General features: G+C 42.6%; 1 protein-coding gene across 2 annotated transcripts in view; it reads right to left on the bottom strand.

Annotated features, from left to right (window-relative positions):
- The window catches only part of Ptchd4 (patched domain containing 4), a 92,248-nt gene that overhangs the window by 55,223 nt on the left and 16,423 nt on the right, over positions 1 to 20,602 (bottom strand). For both annotated transcript variants that reach the window (XM_048347645.1, XM_048347646.1), the window contains exon 2: positions 647 to 1,127. In XM_048347645.1, the coding sequence (XP_048203602.1) occupies positions 647 to 1,127 (481 nt within the window). The remainder of the gene's footprint in view (positions 1 to 646; positions 1,128 to 20,602) is intronic.

Here is a 20,602-nt window from a genome sequence, read left to right as displayed (position 1 = left end):
ATCTTTCCTGAGGATCCCCATCAACACTTCCCATCTGAGACAAAACACAATTTGAGTTTACGATGTCCGCAGGCGGGTTTGACTCCATAAAGATGTGGGAGAATGGAACAGTAAGTGGACGAAAAGTTAACTTCTTTGAGATTAGCCTGTTTGGGCGGTGGTTTTCAGAATTCTCTTTACCACCACCATGAAGATATTCCAAAATTACGAGTCAATTATCATTATTTTGTCAAGACCTGTCTAAAGCAGGCCCTGATATCCCTGTCGCTGCATCTCCTACGCCTCGGCCTATCCAAGTAGAAGAAACTCAGTGGATAATCTGAATACTGTGTAATTAAAAACAAACAACAAAACCCGACAGCATTAAGCTAGACGAGAGTTGGCTCCTTCTGTGACTTCTTACCCAGCTGTTTTGTTTTACAGTCCTGGGGCCTTGAACTCAGGGCCTCAGCACTGACCTTGGGCTTCTTCTGCTCAAGGCTGGCACTCTGCCACTTGAGCCACAGCGCCATTTCTGGCCTTTTCTGTGTATGTGGTGTTGGGGAAGCGAACCCAGGGCTTCGTGCACGCGAGGCGAGCACTCTACCACTAGGCCACCAGGACTGGGGCCGGGGGTGGGGTGGGGGGGGGGCGGACGGATAGTTACCCATGGCGAAGAAGGGGATGCCCAGCAGGGTGGAGTTGTACTTCCCGTCGGTGATGAAGAAGATGCCGGCGGCGGAGACGAGGGCGATGCAGACGGTGACGACGCCCAGCAGGCCCAGGAAGGGCTTCCCGCGCAGGCAGTCCTTCATGGCGCTGGAGAGCGTGGCGGCGGCCAGCACCAGCGCCAGGCTGGCCAGCACCTTGCCGCGCGCCAGCAGGCTGGTGCGGTGGAAGTCGCGGCCCAGGCTGAAGGAGGCGAGCGGGTAGAGGCGCAGGCCGTGGGGCTCGGGCCGGCGCCCCGCCAGCAGCCGGCAGAAGGCGCGCTCCCACTGCGCCCCGATGCGGTCCTGCGCGCCCGCGCCCTGCGTCTGCAGGTAGTAGGTGAGCTGCACGGCGCGCGCCGACTTCACCCGCGGCTCCTTGCTGTTGGGCACCTCCACCACCCCGCCCAGCTGGTGTCCGATGAACGTGCTCCGGCCGTCCTGGGGAACAGCGAAGGGGAAGGGATCGGTTAGCCGGCAGCGCTGGGTGGGGGGGGGGGGGGGGAGAGGGGGTGGAGGGCGTTGACGGCTGGAGGGGGCCCCGGGGCCGGCCTGCCTTCCCCATGCATGCCCGAGTCACCCCGTATTCCTCAATCAACACGCCACGCACACGCATGCACATGCACACACACCACACGCATGCACACGCATGCACATAGACCACACATGCACACACACCACACGCATGCACACAGACCACACATGCACACGCATGCACATAGACCACACATGCACACATGCACATACACGTGCATACACACCACACATGCACACACACCACACAACACACATACACACATATGCACACATGCACACACAACACACACACACAAGCACCTGGCTTCTTTTCTACACTTCTTTTGCGTGTTGTTGAGGTAACCGCACAGAACCAAACTGAATAGTACAGGAATGCTTCTTAATGTTGATGAGGTTCACATGTTACCTATTAGTGCATTTTCTCCCATCCACCCCTAAGAGGTCTCTCGACCATGCGTAAACGACGTCTGCACGTTCTTTGCTTGCATGCGTGTGCGTGTGTTTCTGTGAACGAGAAGCTAGCACCTGGGAATGGGAATGGTAGAGGACTACCAACAAGCCTGCTGTGACTTGCCCACAAAGAGAAAATAATGGTGACGTAGAGTTGTCTCCCGGTGTGTTGTGATTTGGAAAGCCAGCCTTGGGGTGGTGTCGGCAATTCTTCACGCTCTGCTTTTTCCCCTCCAAACACCTGTCTATAGCTAAGTTACTTTCGAAGTACTCCTTAGCTAAGGTACTACGCGCTCTAAGGTACTTTTCATATTTTTCTTTTAGCACACAACAAACTCTTTACACACACACACACAAAATTAAGAAGTTCACAGCAAGTGGAGATGCAACTTCTAGTATGAACCAAAAATTTTTAAAAAGCTAGTAGAGAAATTTCCTAGTCACGCTGTCTACCCACTTTCCCTTACAACCAAGTAATTACAACCATTCTAATTAACTTAACCCAGCAAACTCCTATATGAAAAAAGGAAGGGATGGAAGCAAGTTGCTCATAGAAAGCAAAAGACGCTGAGTTCAAATTCTAGTACTGCCAAAATTAACTTTTTTTAACTGGAAGTTTTTCCCTCTTGGTATTTTCCATTTCTGTGGCATCTTTGTAAGTTTCTCTCTAGTCTCCTCATAAAAGTCAAACTGGAAGCTTAGGGCTGTAGATTCCCAAGGTTTTCTTTTGAACAAACCCCATGCAATGTCCGGTGGGCTGGCGTGGAAGGAAAAGCGAGGCGAGCTTTAAGGAAGGAAGAGGAACTCAGACTCCACAACTGAGAGATGGATACACTACTTGGTGTTTGCTCACTACATACAAATGGCTCTTCAGTTAGGCTTTCCAATTGGTTTAATTTTGGTCTACATTTTTGTCTCCAGCCTTCTATTTCTTTGAAATTCCATCTTTGTTTTAGATGTTTGTTTTTGATTATTTGAAAGAAAAAGTATTTTTTAAAGCATTGTTTGTGCAACTCTTTCTGCCTTTACTCATTTTGGTCACCAAAGGACTCCTAAGGAAACGTCAGTATGGAAGCTGATATATCTCTCAGGCCTCATTTGGAGATCCCAGTGGATCAAAGAGATGGCTCAGCCCATGTCTGGACAAGAGTACAAGAAATGAAAGAGGAATATGGATTTTGAAATAGTGTATCTTCATTGGATTTCCTTAGGGTCTTTTTTTGCTTGTTGTTTACAGAATTTCTTTATAAAAGATAGGCTTCCACCTTATACTTTCCCAATATATTGAAATACATAGGAATGAATTTCTCACTCATATTCAGACACATTTTACGTATCTGAGCCCAGAAAGCAATACTAACGATAAGGCATCTGGACATCCCGGAACCCAGTCTTGCAAGCTCTGTATCATTGACCCAGTCACTGAGGCTCTGAGAAATACACTCGTCAGCATCATGGCAAAGAAAAATTCCCATTGTTTTTTTTTTTTTTTTGTCAGTCCTGGGCCTTGGACTCAGGGCCTGAGCACTGTCCCTGGCTTCTTCTCGCTCAAGGCTAGCACTCTGCCGCTTGAGCCACAGCGCCACTTCTGGCGGTTTTCTGTATATGTGGTGCTGGGGAATCGAACCTAGGGCCTCGTGTATCCGAGGCAGGCACTCTTGCCACTAGGCCATATCCCCAGCCCAATTCCCATTGTTTTGACAAGCTGTTTGACCTCTTCCTTTTCCGGGAAGTACTTCTTCCACAATTAAGTGATTCCTCTGAGTACAGAAGTCACCTTTATGTCACAATGAAGGCATAGAGTACCATTCAAAAGATGACGCGCTGTTGGCTGTTGTCACCATTTCCCGTTTCAATGCTTTGTGAAACAGAACTTGCAACTAACACGAAGGATGACTAGAGACTTCTTTACTCTGTACCTTGCAACCAGAACCGACCAGAAATCACATTATTCCCATCCCTAAAGCCTTTCGGTGGCTTCCAGATTCATCAGCTTTGTGACCGTCTCTCTGTGTCCCTTTATCCGGTATTTCTTCTTCTTCCTTGAACACATCAAGTGATTTCTACTTCATGATCTGTGGGTCTGTTGTCCCCTCTGCCTGGAATATTTCCCTATCTTCTTCTTAAGGACAAGGATACTTCCTATCCTGGAGACCTTTGCTTGAAAGAAAGCATTTGAATCATACAACCTAAACCTATCCACCCCTTCCCTGCCCAGGCCTACTTTGTGTCTTCTTGATAATGCTCTGAAAGTCTGATATAATCTTCTAATTGCTCTTTTCTGCCAGAATGTGCACTTGATGAGATATAGTCCCTGTTCGGTTTTGCTCAAGAATAACTTCCCTTTGCCTTAAACAAGTGTCTTCTGTAAGAAATACTCCATAGCATTTGTTAAGTGAGTGTTTTCACCTTCTGCTGTAAATGGCTAACCCTGTTATTTTTTTTACAGTCTAATTTGCATAGATCAGAAAACACGAGAGACATTCCATCTCTTTCAAGCCACTTATCCTCATGCAACATCTCTCCTAAATGTGTCCCTGTTCCGTTTTCACTCTGCACAGAGTAGAAGGATTTGAGAGCGACAGGAAGAGGGGACAGCCTCAAGGTGAAGGACGGCACTAGCTGCTCAAGGAACTGGGGGAATGAAGAGACTGGAGGATGGACAGCAAGTCAGGATTTTTCAGGAAGTGCTAAGGAAGCCTTCTTAATCTGTTGGAGACAATCCTCATTATAGTAAAAAACAACAACAAACAAACAAAAAACCCACCACAGAAGTGGGTTTTTGAGCTGGAGAATGATGAGGTTTATTGAAGGCTTTCCTTTTATGCACTGTAGAAAAAGATGATTGAAAGAGCACTTCCAGTCTGGATGCAGTGTAACACAGTGTTAGCAGAGACATCTGCTCGTAAGTAAATCGTTGCAAAGTAAAACTACAGGTGATGGTGGCTTCTCATTGTCATCTGATGCTTCACCCATTATTTCTCCAACAGCAGTCACGCTGGAAAAATACTCGTGGAGTCTTCCTTCCACTTTCATTTAGTCTAAGGTTTTACTATTTTGCAGCTTTGAAAAATCACTCCTACCCAAGCCCCTCCTCTATGGTGTAAATGAAATGAAAGACAAGATCAAAGAACACATCTTGTAAAGACACAGCAGAGTGTGAAGACATTGAAGTCGCGGGCCATTGTGCAGAGAAAGAATTACTTGAAATTATATGGGAATAAGTGGAATGTTCGTTCGCTCACTATATGCAATCGGCTGGCATTCAAACCCTTTCTGAAGTGTCTTCAAGTAAGTTGGCAGCACAACCCCTGTTAAAGGCACTTGTGATTCAGCTTGTACTAATCTTCAGTGAGGAAGACTCTGCAAGAATACTGGGAACTTTATATGGTCACCTCTCTTCCACTGCTGAAAAGAAACGCTTTCGGTATATGATAGATGATGAAATTTTTGAAATAACGATAAGGTTGAGGGGCTTCTTCGTTTGAATATTTTTTTTTGCAGTCCTGGTGCTTGAACTCAGGGCCTGAGCACTGTTCCTGGCTTCTTTCTGCCCAAGGCTAGCACTCTACCACTTGAGCCACAGAGCTACTTCTGGCCTTTTCTGTTTATGTGGTGTTGAGGAATTGAACCCAGGGCTTCATGCGTGTTAGGCAAGCATTCTACCGCTAAGCCACATTCCCAGCACTGAATAATATATATATATATATATATATATATATATATATATATATTTTTTTTTTTTTTTTTTGCCAGTCCTGGGGCTTGGACTCAGGGCCTGAGCACTGTCCCTGACTTCTGACTTCTTTTTGCTCAAGGCTAGCACTCTGCCACTTGAGCCACAGCGCCACTTCTGGCCATTTTCTGTATATGTGGTGCTGGGGAATCGAACCCAGGGCCTCATGTATATGAGGCAGGCACTCTTGCCACTAGGCCATATCCCCAACCCCGAATAATAATTTTTTTAATGCTTCTTTCCTAACATAATTTGTGTTCCATCCCCAATGTAAAGTGTACGTATAAACTGGAATTAAAATAAACCATTGATCATTTTGATTTTTACATTCTGGGGTTTCTTATTTAGGAGAAGTAATCCAATAACAAGTAAATAGATTGCTATGAAGTGTTTTGTGTGTTTTTGTTTTTAAAGAATCATCAAAGCCATTTTAACAATGAAGACCTTCAAAAATTTAAAACAGCCTAAATATATTAAATCACTTTTTAAAAAGTGCAATGATGTATTTCAGGTGTTTTTCTTTTTTAAGATGAAGGTTGAAAAACAAGGTTTGTGTTTTGCTGAAATGAAATAAAAAATTTAGCCAACCTGAATATAAAGTAAGTTGAACCGAACACTCTAGCATACAAATGAATCAAGACTAGGTTGGAATTATTATTATTTTTAATGCACGTGGCAGACACAGATCCAGTGTTTAGGAATTGTATTTATATTATTCTAGGCAAATGTTCCGGTCAGTCTCTGAGGAAGGGCTTCAGTAAAGGAGCCTTCGGTGACCAATGAGGACTTGGGACACAGGAGTGGGGAGGAGGAGAGTTACAGAATGGCAGAAGCTCAGTTAGTCTGTGGGTTTTGCTTTCTAGCCCCAACACGTGTGGTCTTTTTTTTTTTTAAACAAAAGTGCACTATCTTGGGATAACGTATGGATATACTCGAAAGGAAGGAAGTCCAATATAGTAGTCACATAGACATCCTCAAAAGGTCCCCTGACTTTGTCAGCAGCACCACCACAGGCACTGGTGAGCGGAGCAGGTGCATTAATCCCTGTGAATGTCAACCTTATTACATGTAAGGACAAAAAACAGAAGATGTGATGAGAACCATGATGTGTGTGTGCGTGTGTGTGTGTGTGTGTGTGTGTGTGTGTGTGTGTGTGTCCGGTATAATTGTCAGAAAGGGTGGATGTTCTCACTAATAAAAGTCACCCATGAGCCTGGTGCTTGCTGGTGGCACACAGCTGTAACCCGAGCTATGGTACGCCATTTCTCAGCAGGTGCCTGTCGTGTGGTAGAAAGAACACAGGTAGAAGACTCCTAAGTTCTGTGTTGGCTACTACACAGCAGGCAAAGGCGATGTTGGCTGGTGTCTCTGAATATCCGCTTCCTCCTCCCCAAGAGAAAGGCTTGGCAGCTCTTATCTCTAATAGTCTGGCTTGCTTTGCATTTAATGATCCGTTGGTGCTAAGACCATCAGATACTGCAGAGCATGCCTGAGCAAGCTGCCTTAAGGGGGAAAAACAGAAATGAGAAGGAAGGGGAAACACTAGATGACCCGTGTCCATTACCATGGAAACAGGAAGCGCCTCATCTTTTTCTCAATTTAGACCAAGGCACTTGTACTTCTCTTCCTTAAGTAAACTCCGAAGAAAAGTCTCACATGAAAAAAAAATGTAAATAAGAAATTAGCCCCATTTTATCAAAATGTAAATCATGTAGCCTAGCGAAATGGTTTATTTCTTAGATAGTAATATTTATTCTATCTGCCAATCCCTGCCAATATCCTCTTTGCTGCCTTGGTTTGGGTAATACACAAAGGCATTACTCTTCCCTCTTTTCCTGTCCCTTCCCCACCCCTCCTTTTCCCTTCCTCTGTTATTCTGCCTCTTCCCTAACCCACCTGTGTCCTTCCTGAAAGACAGCTCCCTCAAATCCACAGCGAGGGATAATAATTACGTTATGTCTGTAAAATGCTAGATAAAGAATCCAACACTGGCTTAAGCCCATTTTATCTTCACTAAATTACCTTTGCTTTGTAATCTCCCAAAGGACAGATGCGCTTTGAAAGTGCAGCCTGTGATATACATCCTAATGAGGTTCATACCGTTTTCGTTCACTGTGACCAAGATGTCCAGCCCCAATTATTAAAATAATTGAAGCTTTTGATCGGGCCAGGAAAGAAAGTGCTCTCCGGTCTCCCAGCTCCACGTTACAGCCACCTGTCTGTCACCTCTATCAGCATGGAAACCGGAGAGGACCGTGGCTCACCTTTGCCCGGAGGCAAACGCTTTGGGACTGACGGAGGTATTTTAGGCAAGAGCATGAGCTAATCTTGGTATTCACTTTTATATTTGGGGGTATAAAGCAAAGACACACCTAGATATCTTTGACAGATATTAAAAAAAATCTCTTGAACTTTGAAAGCAAAGTGAACATGTTTCACATGATATAAAAAAAAATACACAACCAACAGTACAAGAAATGTACCCAAGACCTAACGGATGAAACTGTAACCTCTCTGTACATCACTTTGACAATAAGTAAGTATAAAATAAAGTACACATCTCAACACCAAAACCATCCCACCAGCCTTCAGACGACATGGCAAAACAGAGACCATTTCTAGCCCCTGTAAGTAGGGTGTACTTAGCTAAAAAGAGGAACAAAGATGCGTGCCTGTTTCCCGCCTGGAAGTTCAGTCTGGGTGTCACCTAGAGCTTGCTTTGAGGCCAAGGTAAATTGGAGAGATGGTACTGGGTATTTGTTCAGGGAAACATGGAGGACTTTATTGAAGTTACCTTGTAAAATGCTCCACGTTGACCCCTCACAGACATCGGCTTCCTGGGATCACCATAGTGATTCATTGTCAGAGCCCAGCGGCTGGGGGAAGCCGCACCCCAGGAATGTGTGCCTTTTCTTCACGGGCATCCCGAGATTCCGTGGGTGTCTGAATAAGGCCTATCCATCAGCACTGCCATCTGCTTCCAAACAGATGGGACACGTTCACGATGTGACACTTTCTCCAGTGGAGAGGGGGTGAGTGGTTTTGTGGTATCATCAGGCTGGGAGAGGGAAGATCCCAACCTGATTTCAGAGCACGTGAGGCCCCCAGGGAAGTAGCTTCCTGTGGCCACGGAGCCTCCCATCGCCTCCTTCCTATACATCACCCGTCCTTCTGTCTCCTGGTCAAGTGCGGCACACTGACGCCATGTGGACTGTTCTAAGCTCACATGGTTCCCTTGAGTGCTGCCTCGTTCTCTGAACACCATGCTGGCTTATTCAGAGACATGTGGTGTTATCAGTATAGTTAGCAGCAGGCTTTGATGTTATTTGCTGGGGTATTTTGCACTTGCTTTAAATATCCAGTGTCGTCTCTAGCATTCCGACACTCGTCATAGGCCTCACTGGTCCTCGCTGAAGAACGCCAGGAACACGGCATCTATGGCTGGGTTGATATAAAGTCGCTGTGTTGTGTTACCCCCCTGCTTGCAGATAAACTGTATCTGGATGGTTGCTTCAATGAAAGCGATGACACTGAGAGACAAACTACAAAATGTGTATAGATAAGAAGGGTACACCTAGATGTGACTCCCAGCTTAACACATTCGAAAACGAACTACTTTCCAAGAGGGGCTACTACAAACACAGCTATTGACAGATGCAGAAATAGAAGTGGCTGGCCTGTTGTTCTGAGGGAAAAAACCAAAAACATTCTGTCACTCTTCCTTGGTGCAATGTAATGAATTCCCTATCATTTTGCAAGTAGCCAGAGAATTCAAGGTGACAGAGGTCATGCCTTTGGAGTAAGGTGAGAGGCTCTCCTCCTTAGAGAGATTATGTAAAGAAAGCCATCTAGACCTCTTCACTTACCTGGAGTTACTTCAACTTGGTAAGTAGGTGTCTTTTGTGCGAACTTAAAGCTATTTGGAGTCACTGCAATTAGTTACATAAGCAGGTATTTAGAGAGGGGCCTTTCCAATGTGGATTGCCATTTCAGTGCATTGTTAAAAATACCAATAATAACAAGTATCACCATCTACACTCTCTGGGAACTGGGCTGGCAGCTCCCTACCAGAGCACATGGAAATACTTCTCTAGGTTCCAAGGGAACAGAATCACACTCAGGATGGGGCTGTTTGGTGTGGAAATCTGAAAAGCCCCCGATGTGGGCCTGTAATGAAGTCCTCTATGGGCTCCCACGGCAATCTGAATCACCTCCTGACAGCCAAGGCTCCTCTGGGATGGGAAATAAGGATGAACTTAAGACAGACCAGAAGAGTCCTTTGGGGGCTGGGGATATGGCCTAGTGGCAAGAGTGCCTGCCTCATATACATGAGGCCCTGGGTTCGATTCCCCAGCACCACATAAACAGAAAATGGCCAGAAGTGGCGCTGTAGCTCAAGTGGCAGAGTGCTAGCCTTGAGCAAAAAAGAAGCCAGGGACAGTGCTCAGGCCCTGAGTCCAAGACCCAGGACTGGCCAACAAAAAAAAAAAGAAGAGTCCTTTGCACAATTTTTAATGAATCTGGAATAGCCCTCATTGACAATGTTTAAAACATCTGATGAAATAGGAGTGGTGGAAAATTTCCTCTGGTAGCAACATGAAAGATCTTCAGTACAAGTGTGCATTATATACGTATATATATATTATATTAAATGGAATTTTATAATCACACACACAAAAAGATTGGTGAGTAGATTATATTGTTAGCCGGGTTCAGAGTTAATCCCTCAACTAAGCAAATGGCAACAGAGGGAAGAGGAAAGGAGTTAATGGAGGGAAAAAAATGTGGTGGAGAGAACCTTGTGCTGGTTGAATGTGAGAAATGCAGGGAAGAAAGGAGACTAGAACCAGATTCCATCGAGTTCTTCAAAGACAGACATGCTAGAAGATGGTATCACTCAGCAAGGGAAGATAGTGGTAGGAGATGAGGGGTGTTAGAACTGAGCTTGGGATATTGAGTTCTAGAAATTTGGTGGAGACATTAATGTTAGAGTCAGCTATGGACACTTTGCTTAAGAGACAATAGAGACTGCTTAGACTCTTGGCCTGGCTGAGCTTCCGCTGGGCTTTCTGTACTGGGTCTCAGTGTACTACGAGGAAGCAGATGTTTGTCAAAATGTGAGGCTGTGTGTTTGTAACATTTGTTCATCTGCTGCAGAATCTGCATATTTATCAGACAATTCACAATCGTCTACCTACCTAATTTTTTTCTAAACATATGCATTCGGAATGACCTGAAATAGTAAGAATTGTGGAAAACAGTCCAGGAACGTAGGATGTATTTTTGTGAAGAAATGTATGAGATATGAATGATATCTTTGTTAAGGTTATTGTTTCAGAATGAGAAAGAGAGAAAAAAATACAGGATAATCCTGAATGAAGATTTAAAAAGTTACAGAAGTATTTTAAAAAATGGAATCTTGAAAAAAGGATTCTATGTGAAGTCAGGCTGACAAAGACATGAGTGGATTCATTTAGAAGTTTTGAAAAAAGATGATGATGTAAGAAACACACTAGAGCAAATCTGGAATTTAGTTTTCTCTCTGTGGAAACAGTATTTGCTTATATTATTTGTCTGTTCTTAAACTAAGAAATTATAAAAGTGTTTTCTTTATCCTTTAAGCAATATTTATTGGAAACAAAGATTATTCATCTTTTCAAAATAATTTTGTGGGTTTAGTGCTGCACTTTGTTGTGTTTGGATTATTTCAGAGAGCCAAAGAATTGTTTAATAGTCATCTGGGATTCCATTTGGTAAAGTGTTTAAATCTCTTTGCCTCTTTTGGGAAACCCCCCTTTCTAAGTGAAGTATTTTTGACTCCAAACTCACATTTGGCATTTCTCAACTGCTGATTCACTGTTCCTTACTGAACAAAAAGTAGAAAGACGGGCTTATCTTGCACAAGAAGAGTAACGGCCAAAGAGGTTTTGCTTGTGCAAAGTTCAGTTGGTTTTGTAACTTGTAAGGCCTTCTGTTCACTTCCTTGTGCAAGACAGTTTAACAATAACTCTGCTAAACACAACTGAGCAAGGGACCTCTCACACCATTGATATCTAATTGGGTTTTCATTATTTAGCGTCTCTTAAGTGGTGTCTTGAGTTGCCTTCAGACCTTGTAGCACTGTTTAGGGCAGAACTTACCCTTAAGCATTGATGTTCCCTCTTGGATGTTTCTCATACCTTGACCTGAGCCCTACTTCAGAAGTTACAAATCCTCACTTTTCCTTGACCCATTTAGAGTTCATTTAATCTCTCTCTCTCTCTTTCTTTCTTTCTCTCTCTCTCTCATCCCCTTCAGTGGTTCCTATGCCTGTCAAACCATCTCCCCCATTAAATAAGGTCTTACTTTCAATTTCTAATTTTACAGTGCCAAGGATTATACCCACTCTCTCACACATGCTAGGTCAGCACTCTGCTACTGAGCCACAACCTCAATCTACGAAATAGTACTTTAAGAAAAAAACAATAAAGATGCTATCAGATCACGGATGCGGCTAGAGACATATATGTCCAGGGATGTTGAATATTTGGAGAATATTTTGCTTCAAAATATGAACAGTTCATGTATAGTCTCTCCTCATGAAACATTTTACCAATAAATGTATTAAGCACTTATATACAAAAATATCCTAAGCAAAGGAAAACAAATCACGCCATCCTACTTATTCACATTTGGTTAGCTAGCTCAGAATAAAAGGTTTTGTTGTTATGGACTCTGAGCTGATCCTGTACTTGAGTTTCTAACTCATTCGAATGAACACAGCTCAGCTTCTCAGGCGTCCCTGGTTGGAACTTCTCTTTCAATGTATTCAAAGGGAGCTTCTGCTAGTCAAGTTTGAGGGTGTACCCTGCTCTGCCTTTTGCTAGGGAGGATTTGCCTTTTAATGAGAAATTAGCATTGCATTATGATGATGTACCGACCCTCCGTCCTTGCCTTGGCTATCTGCCACAGAAGCAGAGTCCTTCAGACCCTGTGCTCACTGCAAAATGACAGACTCCTGGCGACTTGCCTTAAAAAAAAAAAACATTGAAAGAAAATAACAAAGAAAAATATAATATTCTCTGCTGAGTACAATGTACAGAAAATCGATGACGACTTCATAGTCAAGCTTCTGTAAGGACAGAGCTATCTGTGGATAAATGTTGCTAGAGTAGGTTGTTGAATATGTTAGATTAAGTTGTTAAATATTTGGGAATTATTTGTAAAAAGCCGTTTGATTATTTAGGGATACATGAGTAAGGCGTGTAAAAAAGGGAATCTCTTGCTCCTCTTTCCCTTTCCCCATTTCTCTGTGAATATTTCCAAAGTTTTAACTTAATGTCACATACCAACAATTTGAATAGGCAGAAGCAAAATGAAGAAATAAAGAATGAACAAAAAAATGAGTTCTTGCCAGGCGCGGGTGGCTCATGCCTGTAATTCTAACTACTCCGAAGGCTGAGATCTGAGGATCATGGTTTGAAGCCAGCCCAGCCCGCAAAGTCCCCACGAGACTCATTTCCAGTTACCACTCAAAACCCCAAAGTAGTGCTGTGGCTCAACGTGGCAGAACTCCAGCCTTAGGCAAAAGAGCTCAGCGACAGTGCCCAGGCTCTGAGTTCAAGCCCCATGACCACCATCACAAAAAAAAAAGAAAGGTCCTCTTTATGAAAAAATAGCCTATAGTGTGACAAACCATTTGAATAATTGTACAATTTAATAATTTGCTGGTTGTAATAAAATGGGCAGACTTTCAAATTGGATCAATGTGCCCATTAAAACCACAGTTGTTACTGAGGAAACATCAGAATATTCTGAGTTAAGTCAAATTTAATTGGGAGAGAATGTCTTCCCTCTGAAAAATGAGAAGAACTGATCTTAAAATTTCAAGAACCTTAGACTAGAAGATACCTCTTTCATCTGAAGCCGTGTGGTATTTTGTGTATCACTCCTGTGGTGTTTACAATGATTATATGCGGGGTTTCCTATTGCATTTCTCTTTCTTGACTCTGGTCTCCTTGAAGGAAGAATAAATGGTTGATTTTGTTTTGTTTTGTTTGCCTACCATAAACTACCTTCTTATAAATTATTTATTAAACAAAGTACACAAGGTGTCTGATTAGCCAAAAAATAGCTCTTTGTTTGGTAATGTGTATCTTTTCTGGTTGGGAAACACAAAGTTACCATGACATAAATGAACCCGCTGGCCTTCTAACTTGTAAAGGAAATCTGCTTTCAGCCAATACAGTGAGCCAGCTCTTACCTAAACCTCGTCCCATATCATGGAGACCCCATTTACTCAAAACGAATAGACCAGGAATGTGTGAATTGAGGAACTTTGTCTCTTTTACTTATTTATTTTTTTCCTTCTGAGCAGTGAGGGAGAAGCCCTAAGAGTTCTGGGAAAAAAAAATGTGACGCCTTGTAGTGTTTCCATCCTTTCTGGACATTGTTGGAGCCCAATGCTGCAACCTCAGGCCACAGGAAAAGAGCCAAACATGAGAGTTACAGACAGGATGTGGGCTACTGATATTTTTCTCTTCATGTCAAAATGTCACTTAGACTAGCATCAAGCACGTTTGCATAGTTTCTGTCTTTTTCCAGAATATATTTTCCACTGGTTTCCATAACCTTGTATCCACCAATTACTGGTACTTGCCATGCTTAATAGTAGGTACTCTTTCTATGGGTTAGACAACAAAAAAGGTGGCAACATTGTTTTTAGGAAATCACTATTAAGAAAATTAATTCTGCAGAGAAATGGTTAGCTGTTATTTTGCAAAGCGTAGAGTAAGACCTTGAAGTAACCACCATGAAATAAACTGGCTTTGAAAAGGCAAACATAGGTCTCCCTGGAAGCATCCTTAATAAAACAAAACAAAAACAAAAACAAAACAGTTTTGGTATATTGCATTCTGGCTAAAATGACAGGTGAGGATATTAACCTGAGTCAATGATATATTGTTTGGTATAAATACTTAACTCTCCTATCATCACTTAACCCCAAGAGAAGAAAAAGAAACACTGCCACTCCTCAACTTTTCTTCAATCTTTTCACTTACCACCATGTATGCTGAGGGTTTTAATCCAAACCAAGCCCCTCAAATAGGAGATACCTACACAGGAGTCAAAAATGACTCCTTTAGAGCTTTGTGTCCTGGCACAAATCGCTTCCTTCCAGAGAGATTATTCAATCTGTAAAATGAGGATACTAAGACAAGTGCAACACAGTACAGTGTACAATAATACCAAGCTCTTCTACACAAAATGCAGTGGAACACAAGCTCCAACTCATGGTTGGGGCAAAGGGGTTAGGCTCTTGGAAGAGAAGTGTGCGTGGGGATACCAGTTCAGCACTCTGGACAGAGAACTACCTTGGAATGAGGACAGCTGCTGTTTTCTAGCAAAATCCTGAGCCCCATTTTGCTATTCCAGATGCTGTTTGCCGTATCATTCTTTTTTAAACTCCATGGAAACCCACATTGCTCCTTCCTCCTCTTTTTTCTACCCTGTGGATTTATGCTGCCGTTTCTGGGTTTTTGTTTAGTCAAAACACGAGGCAGACATCTGACACTGTGGGAACCTAATAAATATTTTACTAATCAGCAAAGTGATTAATCAGAAACAACTGCCAAGAAAATCCAACACTTCAAACAGATGCTGACTTCTTTCACTGGATCAATTTTCATGCAGGAATAGTGGCCAGAAACAAAGACAGCCAGATGGAATTGGACTCTGATTTCTGATGAACATCTGTGATATTGGGTCTAGTTCCCCAGTATATATGTTGGTTTTCCTCTGTGTACAGAAAAGAGATAAATTATGAATGTCTATGTTGGTAATACAGAGGACTAGGGACAAATTAGAGAAACTCAATACATTTTCCAAAAGGCCCTCAAATACAAGCAAACCCATGTAGTAAGTAGGTATAGATAAATACACAAAAGCAATTCAGTACATTTCCATATGAATCTTAAGATTTCTAACAGTGTTTTTTCCCAATATTATAGCTGGTCTAAGGTGTTCTCTTTTAATCCACAACAATGTCTACATGCCAATCTGAGACAGATTACAAACATAATTACTAAACTATATAGATTTTCAATAAAAGTATTAGATTATGCTTTTGATGATCATATGTGACATTTTTCGGACTTTTGGAATCAGAAGACTAGGACTCGAAGCATCAAGATTCTGTTTTTTTCACTTCCCCCCTGTTTTATTCTCAAGTATTAACTTGTGCACACATACCATTTCTGTACATTTACTTCATCTTAAAGTCATTAGAGTAATAGCTTATGTTGTAGGCTTGCCATAAGGAATTTTTTTTTAAATAATAGCAAAACATGAAACAGAGTAAAATCTCCATCTCCCCTTAAAAGTAACCGCTCTTGAAATGCAAATGTTGGTGCTTCCTCTATGAAATGTCACCCCAGGTTGGTGCCAAGCTCATAACAATATTCAGAAAGAAAAAAAAACCTGCTTCCAGATGCCAACTACTTATAAAAGTGAGGCTGTCTTGTCTCCCAGAGGGGTGAAGCTTATCAGATGTGCTGTAACAGCTCTCCAGAGCTGCCGTGGATTGCAGAAAGGAAGCGATGCTATTTAGCCCAGAGGTAAAAGCAGAGTTTTCAGGCTTTCACCCTTGATCCAAAACCAACAGTAAAAGTGGCTCCGATAGGTGGAACTCAGAATAAATATAAACCGCACAGAGGTTTGAGAGGGGGAGTGTGGGAGAAAGAAGTTAAGATCTTCTTCAGCTTCTTGACAGTGTTATTACAATAGCGAAAGCACTACCTTACGAGGCCCTTCGTGGAGGGAGAAGAAGGCTGCTGGTGTATATATTTTAATATTTTAATTTTAGTGCTTGTATTCTGAGATGGCTGAATGAAAAGATCATTTGGAGGGGAGTATGACGAATGTTCTGCTCTCAGAACATTTTAAAACATCAGAAAACAAAGCTATTCTCTTGTCATCTGGAACTACATTCTTTCACCCACCATCTCAAGGTCCACAAATTAATTCCAGGTTGAGTCATGGATATGACTGCGCCTTGTACTGTCGTTGCCCATTTTATTTTATATAGAATAGAATTTTCTTGCAGTTTTCAAGGCACCATTCTAAGGCAGAAAGAAAACAGACATCTATAACCCAATTTTGAGGCTGCCAATGTGATACTCAGAAGAGAAGAAGAGTTGTTATTTTGGAAAAAAAAATTAGAAAATCGAATGCAGAGGTTAGCAATATATATAGCCCCCAAGCAAATTGGAACTTGCTCAGTTTTAAAATAAAAACTTAATGGTCCAATGTCATATTCATGTGTTTATGGACTCTGATACTTTATAGGAAAGTTTGCTAGGGCCTGGTTTTCTCCTTCTGCAGTGTGTGTGTGTGTGTGTGTGTGTGTGTGTGTGTGTGTGTACCTAGAAACGAGTTTTGTGGACTTTTCTAGCGAAGTTGGCTTCAAACCTCGATCCTCAGATCTCAGCCTCCTGAGTAGCTAGGATTACAGGCGTGAGCCACCTGATCCTGGCTCTAGATTCTTCTTTTATTGAAATGAGCAACATAAGCATTTTGAAAATGGAAGAAAATAGAAAATTCGAAGTTGAAATCTCCAAATATTTCAGTGTTCGCATGCACATAAAAAAAAAGCCCACAAAAATCTTGTCCAGTGGTTTAAAAAAAACCCACAAAAAAACCCTGAAATACCATTCGGTATTTCAATGCAATCCAACCATAAGATTTGAAAGCTGGAATGTTAAGCAGAATTTTCAAACATAACTTATTTTAGTGTTTTCCACACTGAAGTTTCAAAAGACCCTGCAACTCCACACAGTCCAGAATATGCCTCATTCCTTACAGAAACACAGCTAGCTCCCATGTCTCTTGACCTTCTGTTGCACCCTTTCCATCTCTGCCAAGATGTTTCATTCCAAGTTGTCAGCTCTGCATATCATTCCTGCATCAATCATGGGGCCAGAGGAAGATCTTGACCATTTCACTCCTCTGGCTCCAGTCAGCTCTGCAACCAAATCAACCACGGGAGACAGCTGTGTGTCAGATTCCTAAAAATACCTGTCTTAGGGATAATTAAATTTTACTAACAACCTTTACAGATAGGGAGTTTTCCCTAGGCCTACCGTCATCCTCTTGTATAATTCCAGTCCCTCCCCTAACTTGGCAGGAATGAAGAAAATAACTCCTTGATCCCGTTTTTAAATGCTCCAGCTGTAATAACTATAAAGTCTCAAGGTTTGATAATTCCAGAAAGAAAAAACAACACTCTAGCCACTTAGGAGAACTTATTTCCATTCTCCAAAACAGGCGTTTGGAAGAGACCAGGTTGGAGACCTGCTATGGTTTATAACTAGAACGTCCCCGGTAGGCGTTCTAGAGTTGGCAGTTCATGAACTGTGACAAAATGATTGAGACTTGAGGGCTCTACTCTCAATGATGGTTTAATCTAATGATGGGTTCATAATTGGATGGGCTGTTGGGAAGCAGGGAGAACCATGGGAGATGGAACTTATTTGGAGGACATAGATTATTGGGAAAACATTCTTGAAGGGTGGGGCATATTGTTTCCAGCCATCTGTGCTGTATGTTCTCTCTCTCTCTCTCCTCTACTAGCTGACCATCATGAAGTAAGTGGCTTCTCTCACCACACACTCCATCTGCCATTAGATTTGGTCTCACCTCAGGCCTAACGTAATGCAGACCCCTCACCGTGAACTGAAATCTTTGTTAGTGTGAACCAAAATAAGTCTTTCCTCCTTGATTTCTTGTGGGTATTTTGGCACAGTTATGAAAACTGGACTAGCATATAGACCTCTACTCCATGTAACTATCTTCATCTCTTCAGAGTTCACTTTTTTCCCCACTGCTTGTTTTGTTAGTGCCCCCAAACTGTGTCTTGTGTCAAACTTTCCAGTGATCTCTAGCATATCGTCCGTGATTGTCATGCTTTCCAAAGGAGGAAGCCAAGGCTTAGAGATAATGTCATTTATCCAGTGCCACACAGCTAGAAAGTGACAAGACACGGAGCTCTGATTCCAGATGGCAGCTTTTGGCCTACTGATCTGAGCAGCTGGGGTGAGGAGGTTGGATTGAAGGCATTTTTTGTTTTTTGGGGGTCCACAGCACAGATCCTGGAATATGAGAGATTCTCACTGGAACATAGAAAGCATTCAGTCTCTGTCAACTGCTAGCTGCATCCTTACTAGTTGACACGTCTTAGTGTAGCTCTTGACAGAGTGAGAGCCTCCTGACTTCACAATGTGTGCGAACCAGCAAACCAGCGAGCATGGACGATTGTAGCTGCTCCCAGTTGTAAATTGGTAAAAAAAAAAAGGGGGGGGCGGTAAAAAGGGGTAGATGAATGAAGAAGAGAGCAGGCTTGCTAGGCAGGCAGCCTGTCTCTTGAGACACACCCCAGCAATTTCCTGTTACAATTATTTTTCGGATGGTCTCACGTTTTCTTCTCAGAGACAGCCTCAGGCTGTGAGCCTCTTACAGAGTCCTCCCCTAGCTGGAACCCCAGGTCTGCTTCCCTGTACTCCTCTGGTGTGAGATGAGGTCTCTCTTTTTTTGCCAGGCTAGCTTTGAACTGTGACCTCCCTGATTTCAGCCTCCCTGTAGATAGAATTATAGGAGTAAGCCGCTGTACCCCGCCTCGGGAACCCTTGTTTTAAACTTCTCCATCAGTTTCTGTTTCTACTCCATCTTTTCTTTCTAAAAGTATTAATGCCGTACTTCAACAGCTTTCTCCGTTGTTCTGAGTTGTAAGAGACTCTGCAACTTATTTAGTAATTCATACCATGTGCAACATAACATCTGATTTATGGTTCATCACGACAAGTTTTCAAATGGAATAGGGTTCACTTTGTAAGATGTTACTCCAGGAAGAAATCTTGGGAATACAATAATAAAATGGAGACCTCTCTGGGATGCCTTAGAGAAGGCCACGGCACTAAGTGGGTACGACGGCTCAGGCTACCGCTCGAGCTTCTGAAGAAAATCTCATGAAGGAAAAAACAGTGTGGATGCTCATAAAATCTCCCGTGACACCACTGCCCGGAGCTGAGCGCTGCTGGCAGAACCTCGATTCACCACCAGAGCCTAAGGCTGGGCTGCAGGACACCGGGACGCCATCATTGTGATGGTTTCATCTCCTTTGTTCTTCTACGTTGATGAAAGAGTTTCATAAACTGGAATTGAGATTGTTGTTTGCCTAAATTCTCTCTCCTTCCTTTTCCTTCTTGTTCTAATGACTATTGTGGGTTTTTGTTTATTGTTTCTGAAAGAATATTACAAACTATACCATGTCCATTTCCAACCAAGAAACTCAAGTGTAATATATATATCATATATTATAGAATTATATATAATACAGTATATATATTCCTATACATTCCTATATATTCCTATACAAACACACACACATAAGTATAAATACATCTTCTGTGAAAAAATTCCCCTGGACAAAGAATTAAATGATCATCTATGAGCTCACATTGCCTCAGCAACAATAATGGTTTCTATAACTACTGTTTACCTTTTTCCATATTTACTCTCCATAGAGCTAAATACCAAAGGACCCAGTCTGACCAACGGAACGTTCCATTTTGATTACTCCTACCATGGGGAGTCAGTCACTGAAATGGCACCAACAAAACATCCATGTCTCTAAGATGAATCACTTCACGTTGTCATGAGCATCCACACTTCCCGTGACAGTTGCTGCGGCTGAGGGGCCACCCACTGGACACTCGTGTCCCTCCCAAGGGGGTGCTGATGAGGGCCCCCACATCCCTTGCCCTTGGGGGCTGGTCAGCTCCTGGTGCTGGTACTTCATGAATGGGAATGGTGTCCTCATGTAGAAGATGCCCTCTCGTTCCTTCAACAATGTGAAGCCACAGAGAGAAGAGAGGTCTGCATGGAGAAGAGCGCTCCACCAAATCCGCCATTGTCTTAACCTCCAGAAATGTAAGAAATAAATGTCTTTTTTAAAGTCGATTTCTAGAGATGGTATTTTTGTTATAGCAGTCTATACTGACTTAGACAAAAGCACACATAAGAGGAAGCACAGATGTGGGCCCTATCATATATAAAGAGAAACCTTGTTCAATTGTCCTGGAATTGGTTTTCTTGATAGAATGGTGCCTCATTCGAGGCATTAGAAATAGAAGTCTAGGGCTGGGGATATAGCCTAGTG

This window comes from Perognathus longimembris, chromosome 6, assembly GCF_023159225.1.
Source record: "Perognathus longimembris pacificus isolate PPM17 chromosome 6, ASM2315922v1, whole genome shotgun sequence".
Lineage (NCBI taxonomy): Eukaryota > Metazoa > Chordata > Mammalia > Rodentia > Heteromyidae > Perognathus > Perognathus longimembris.
This window is presented reverse-complemented; position numbering and strand designations above follow the sequence as displayed.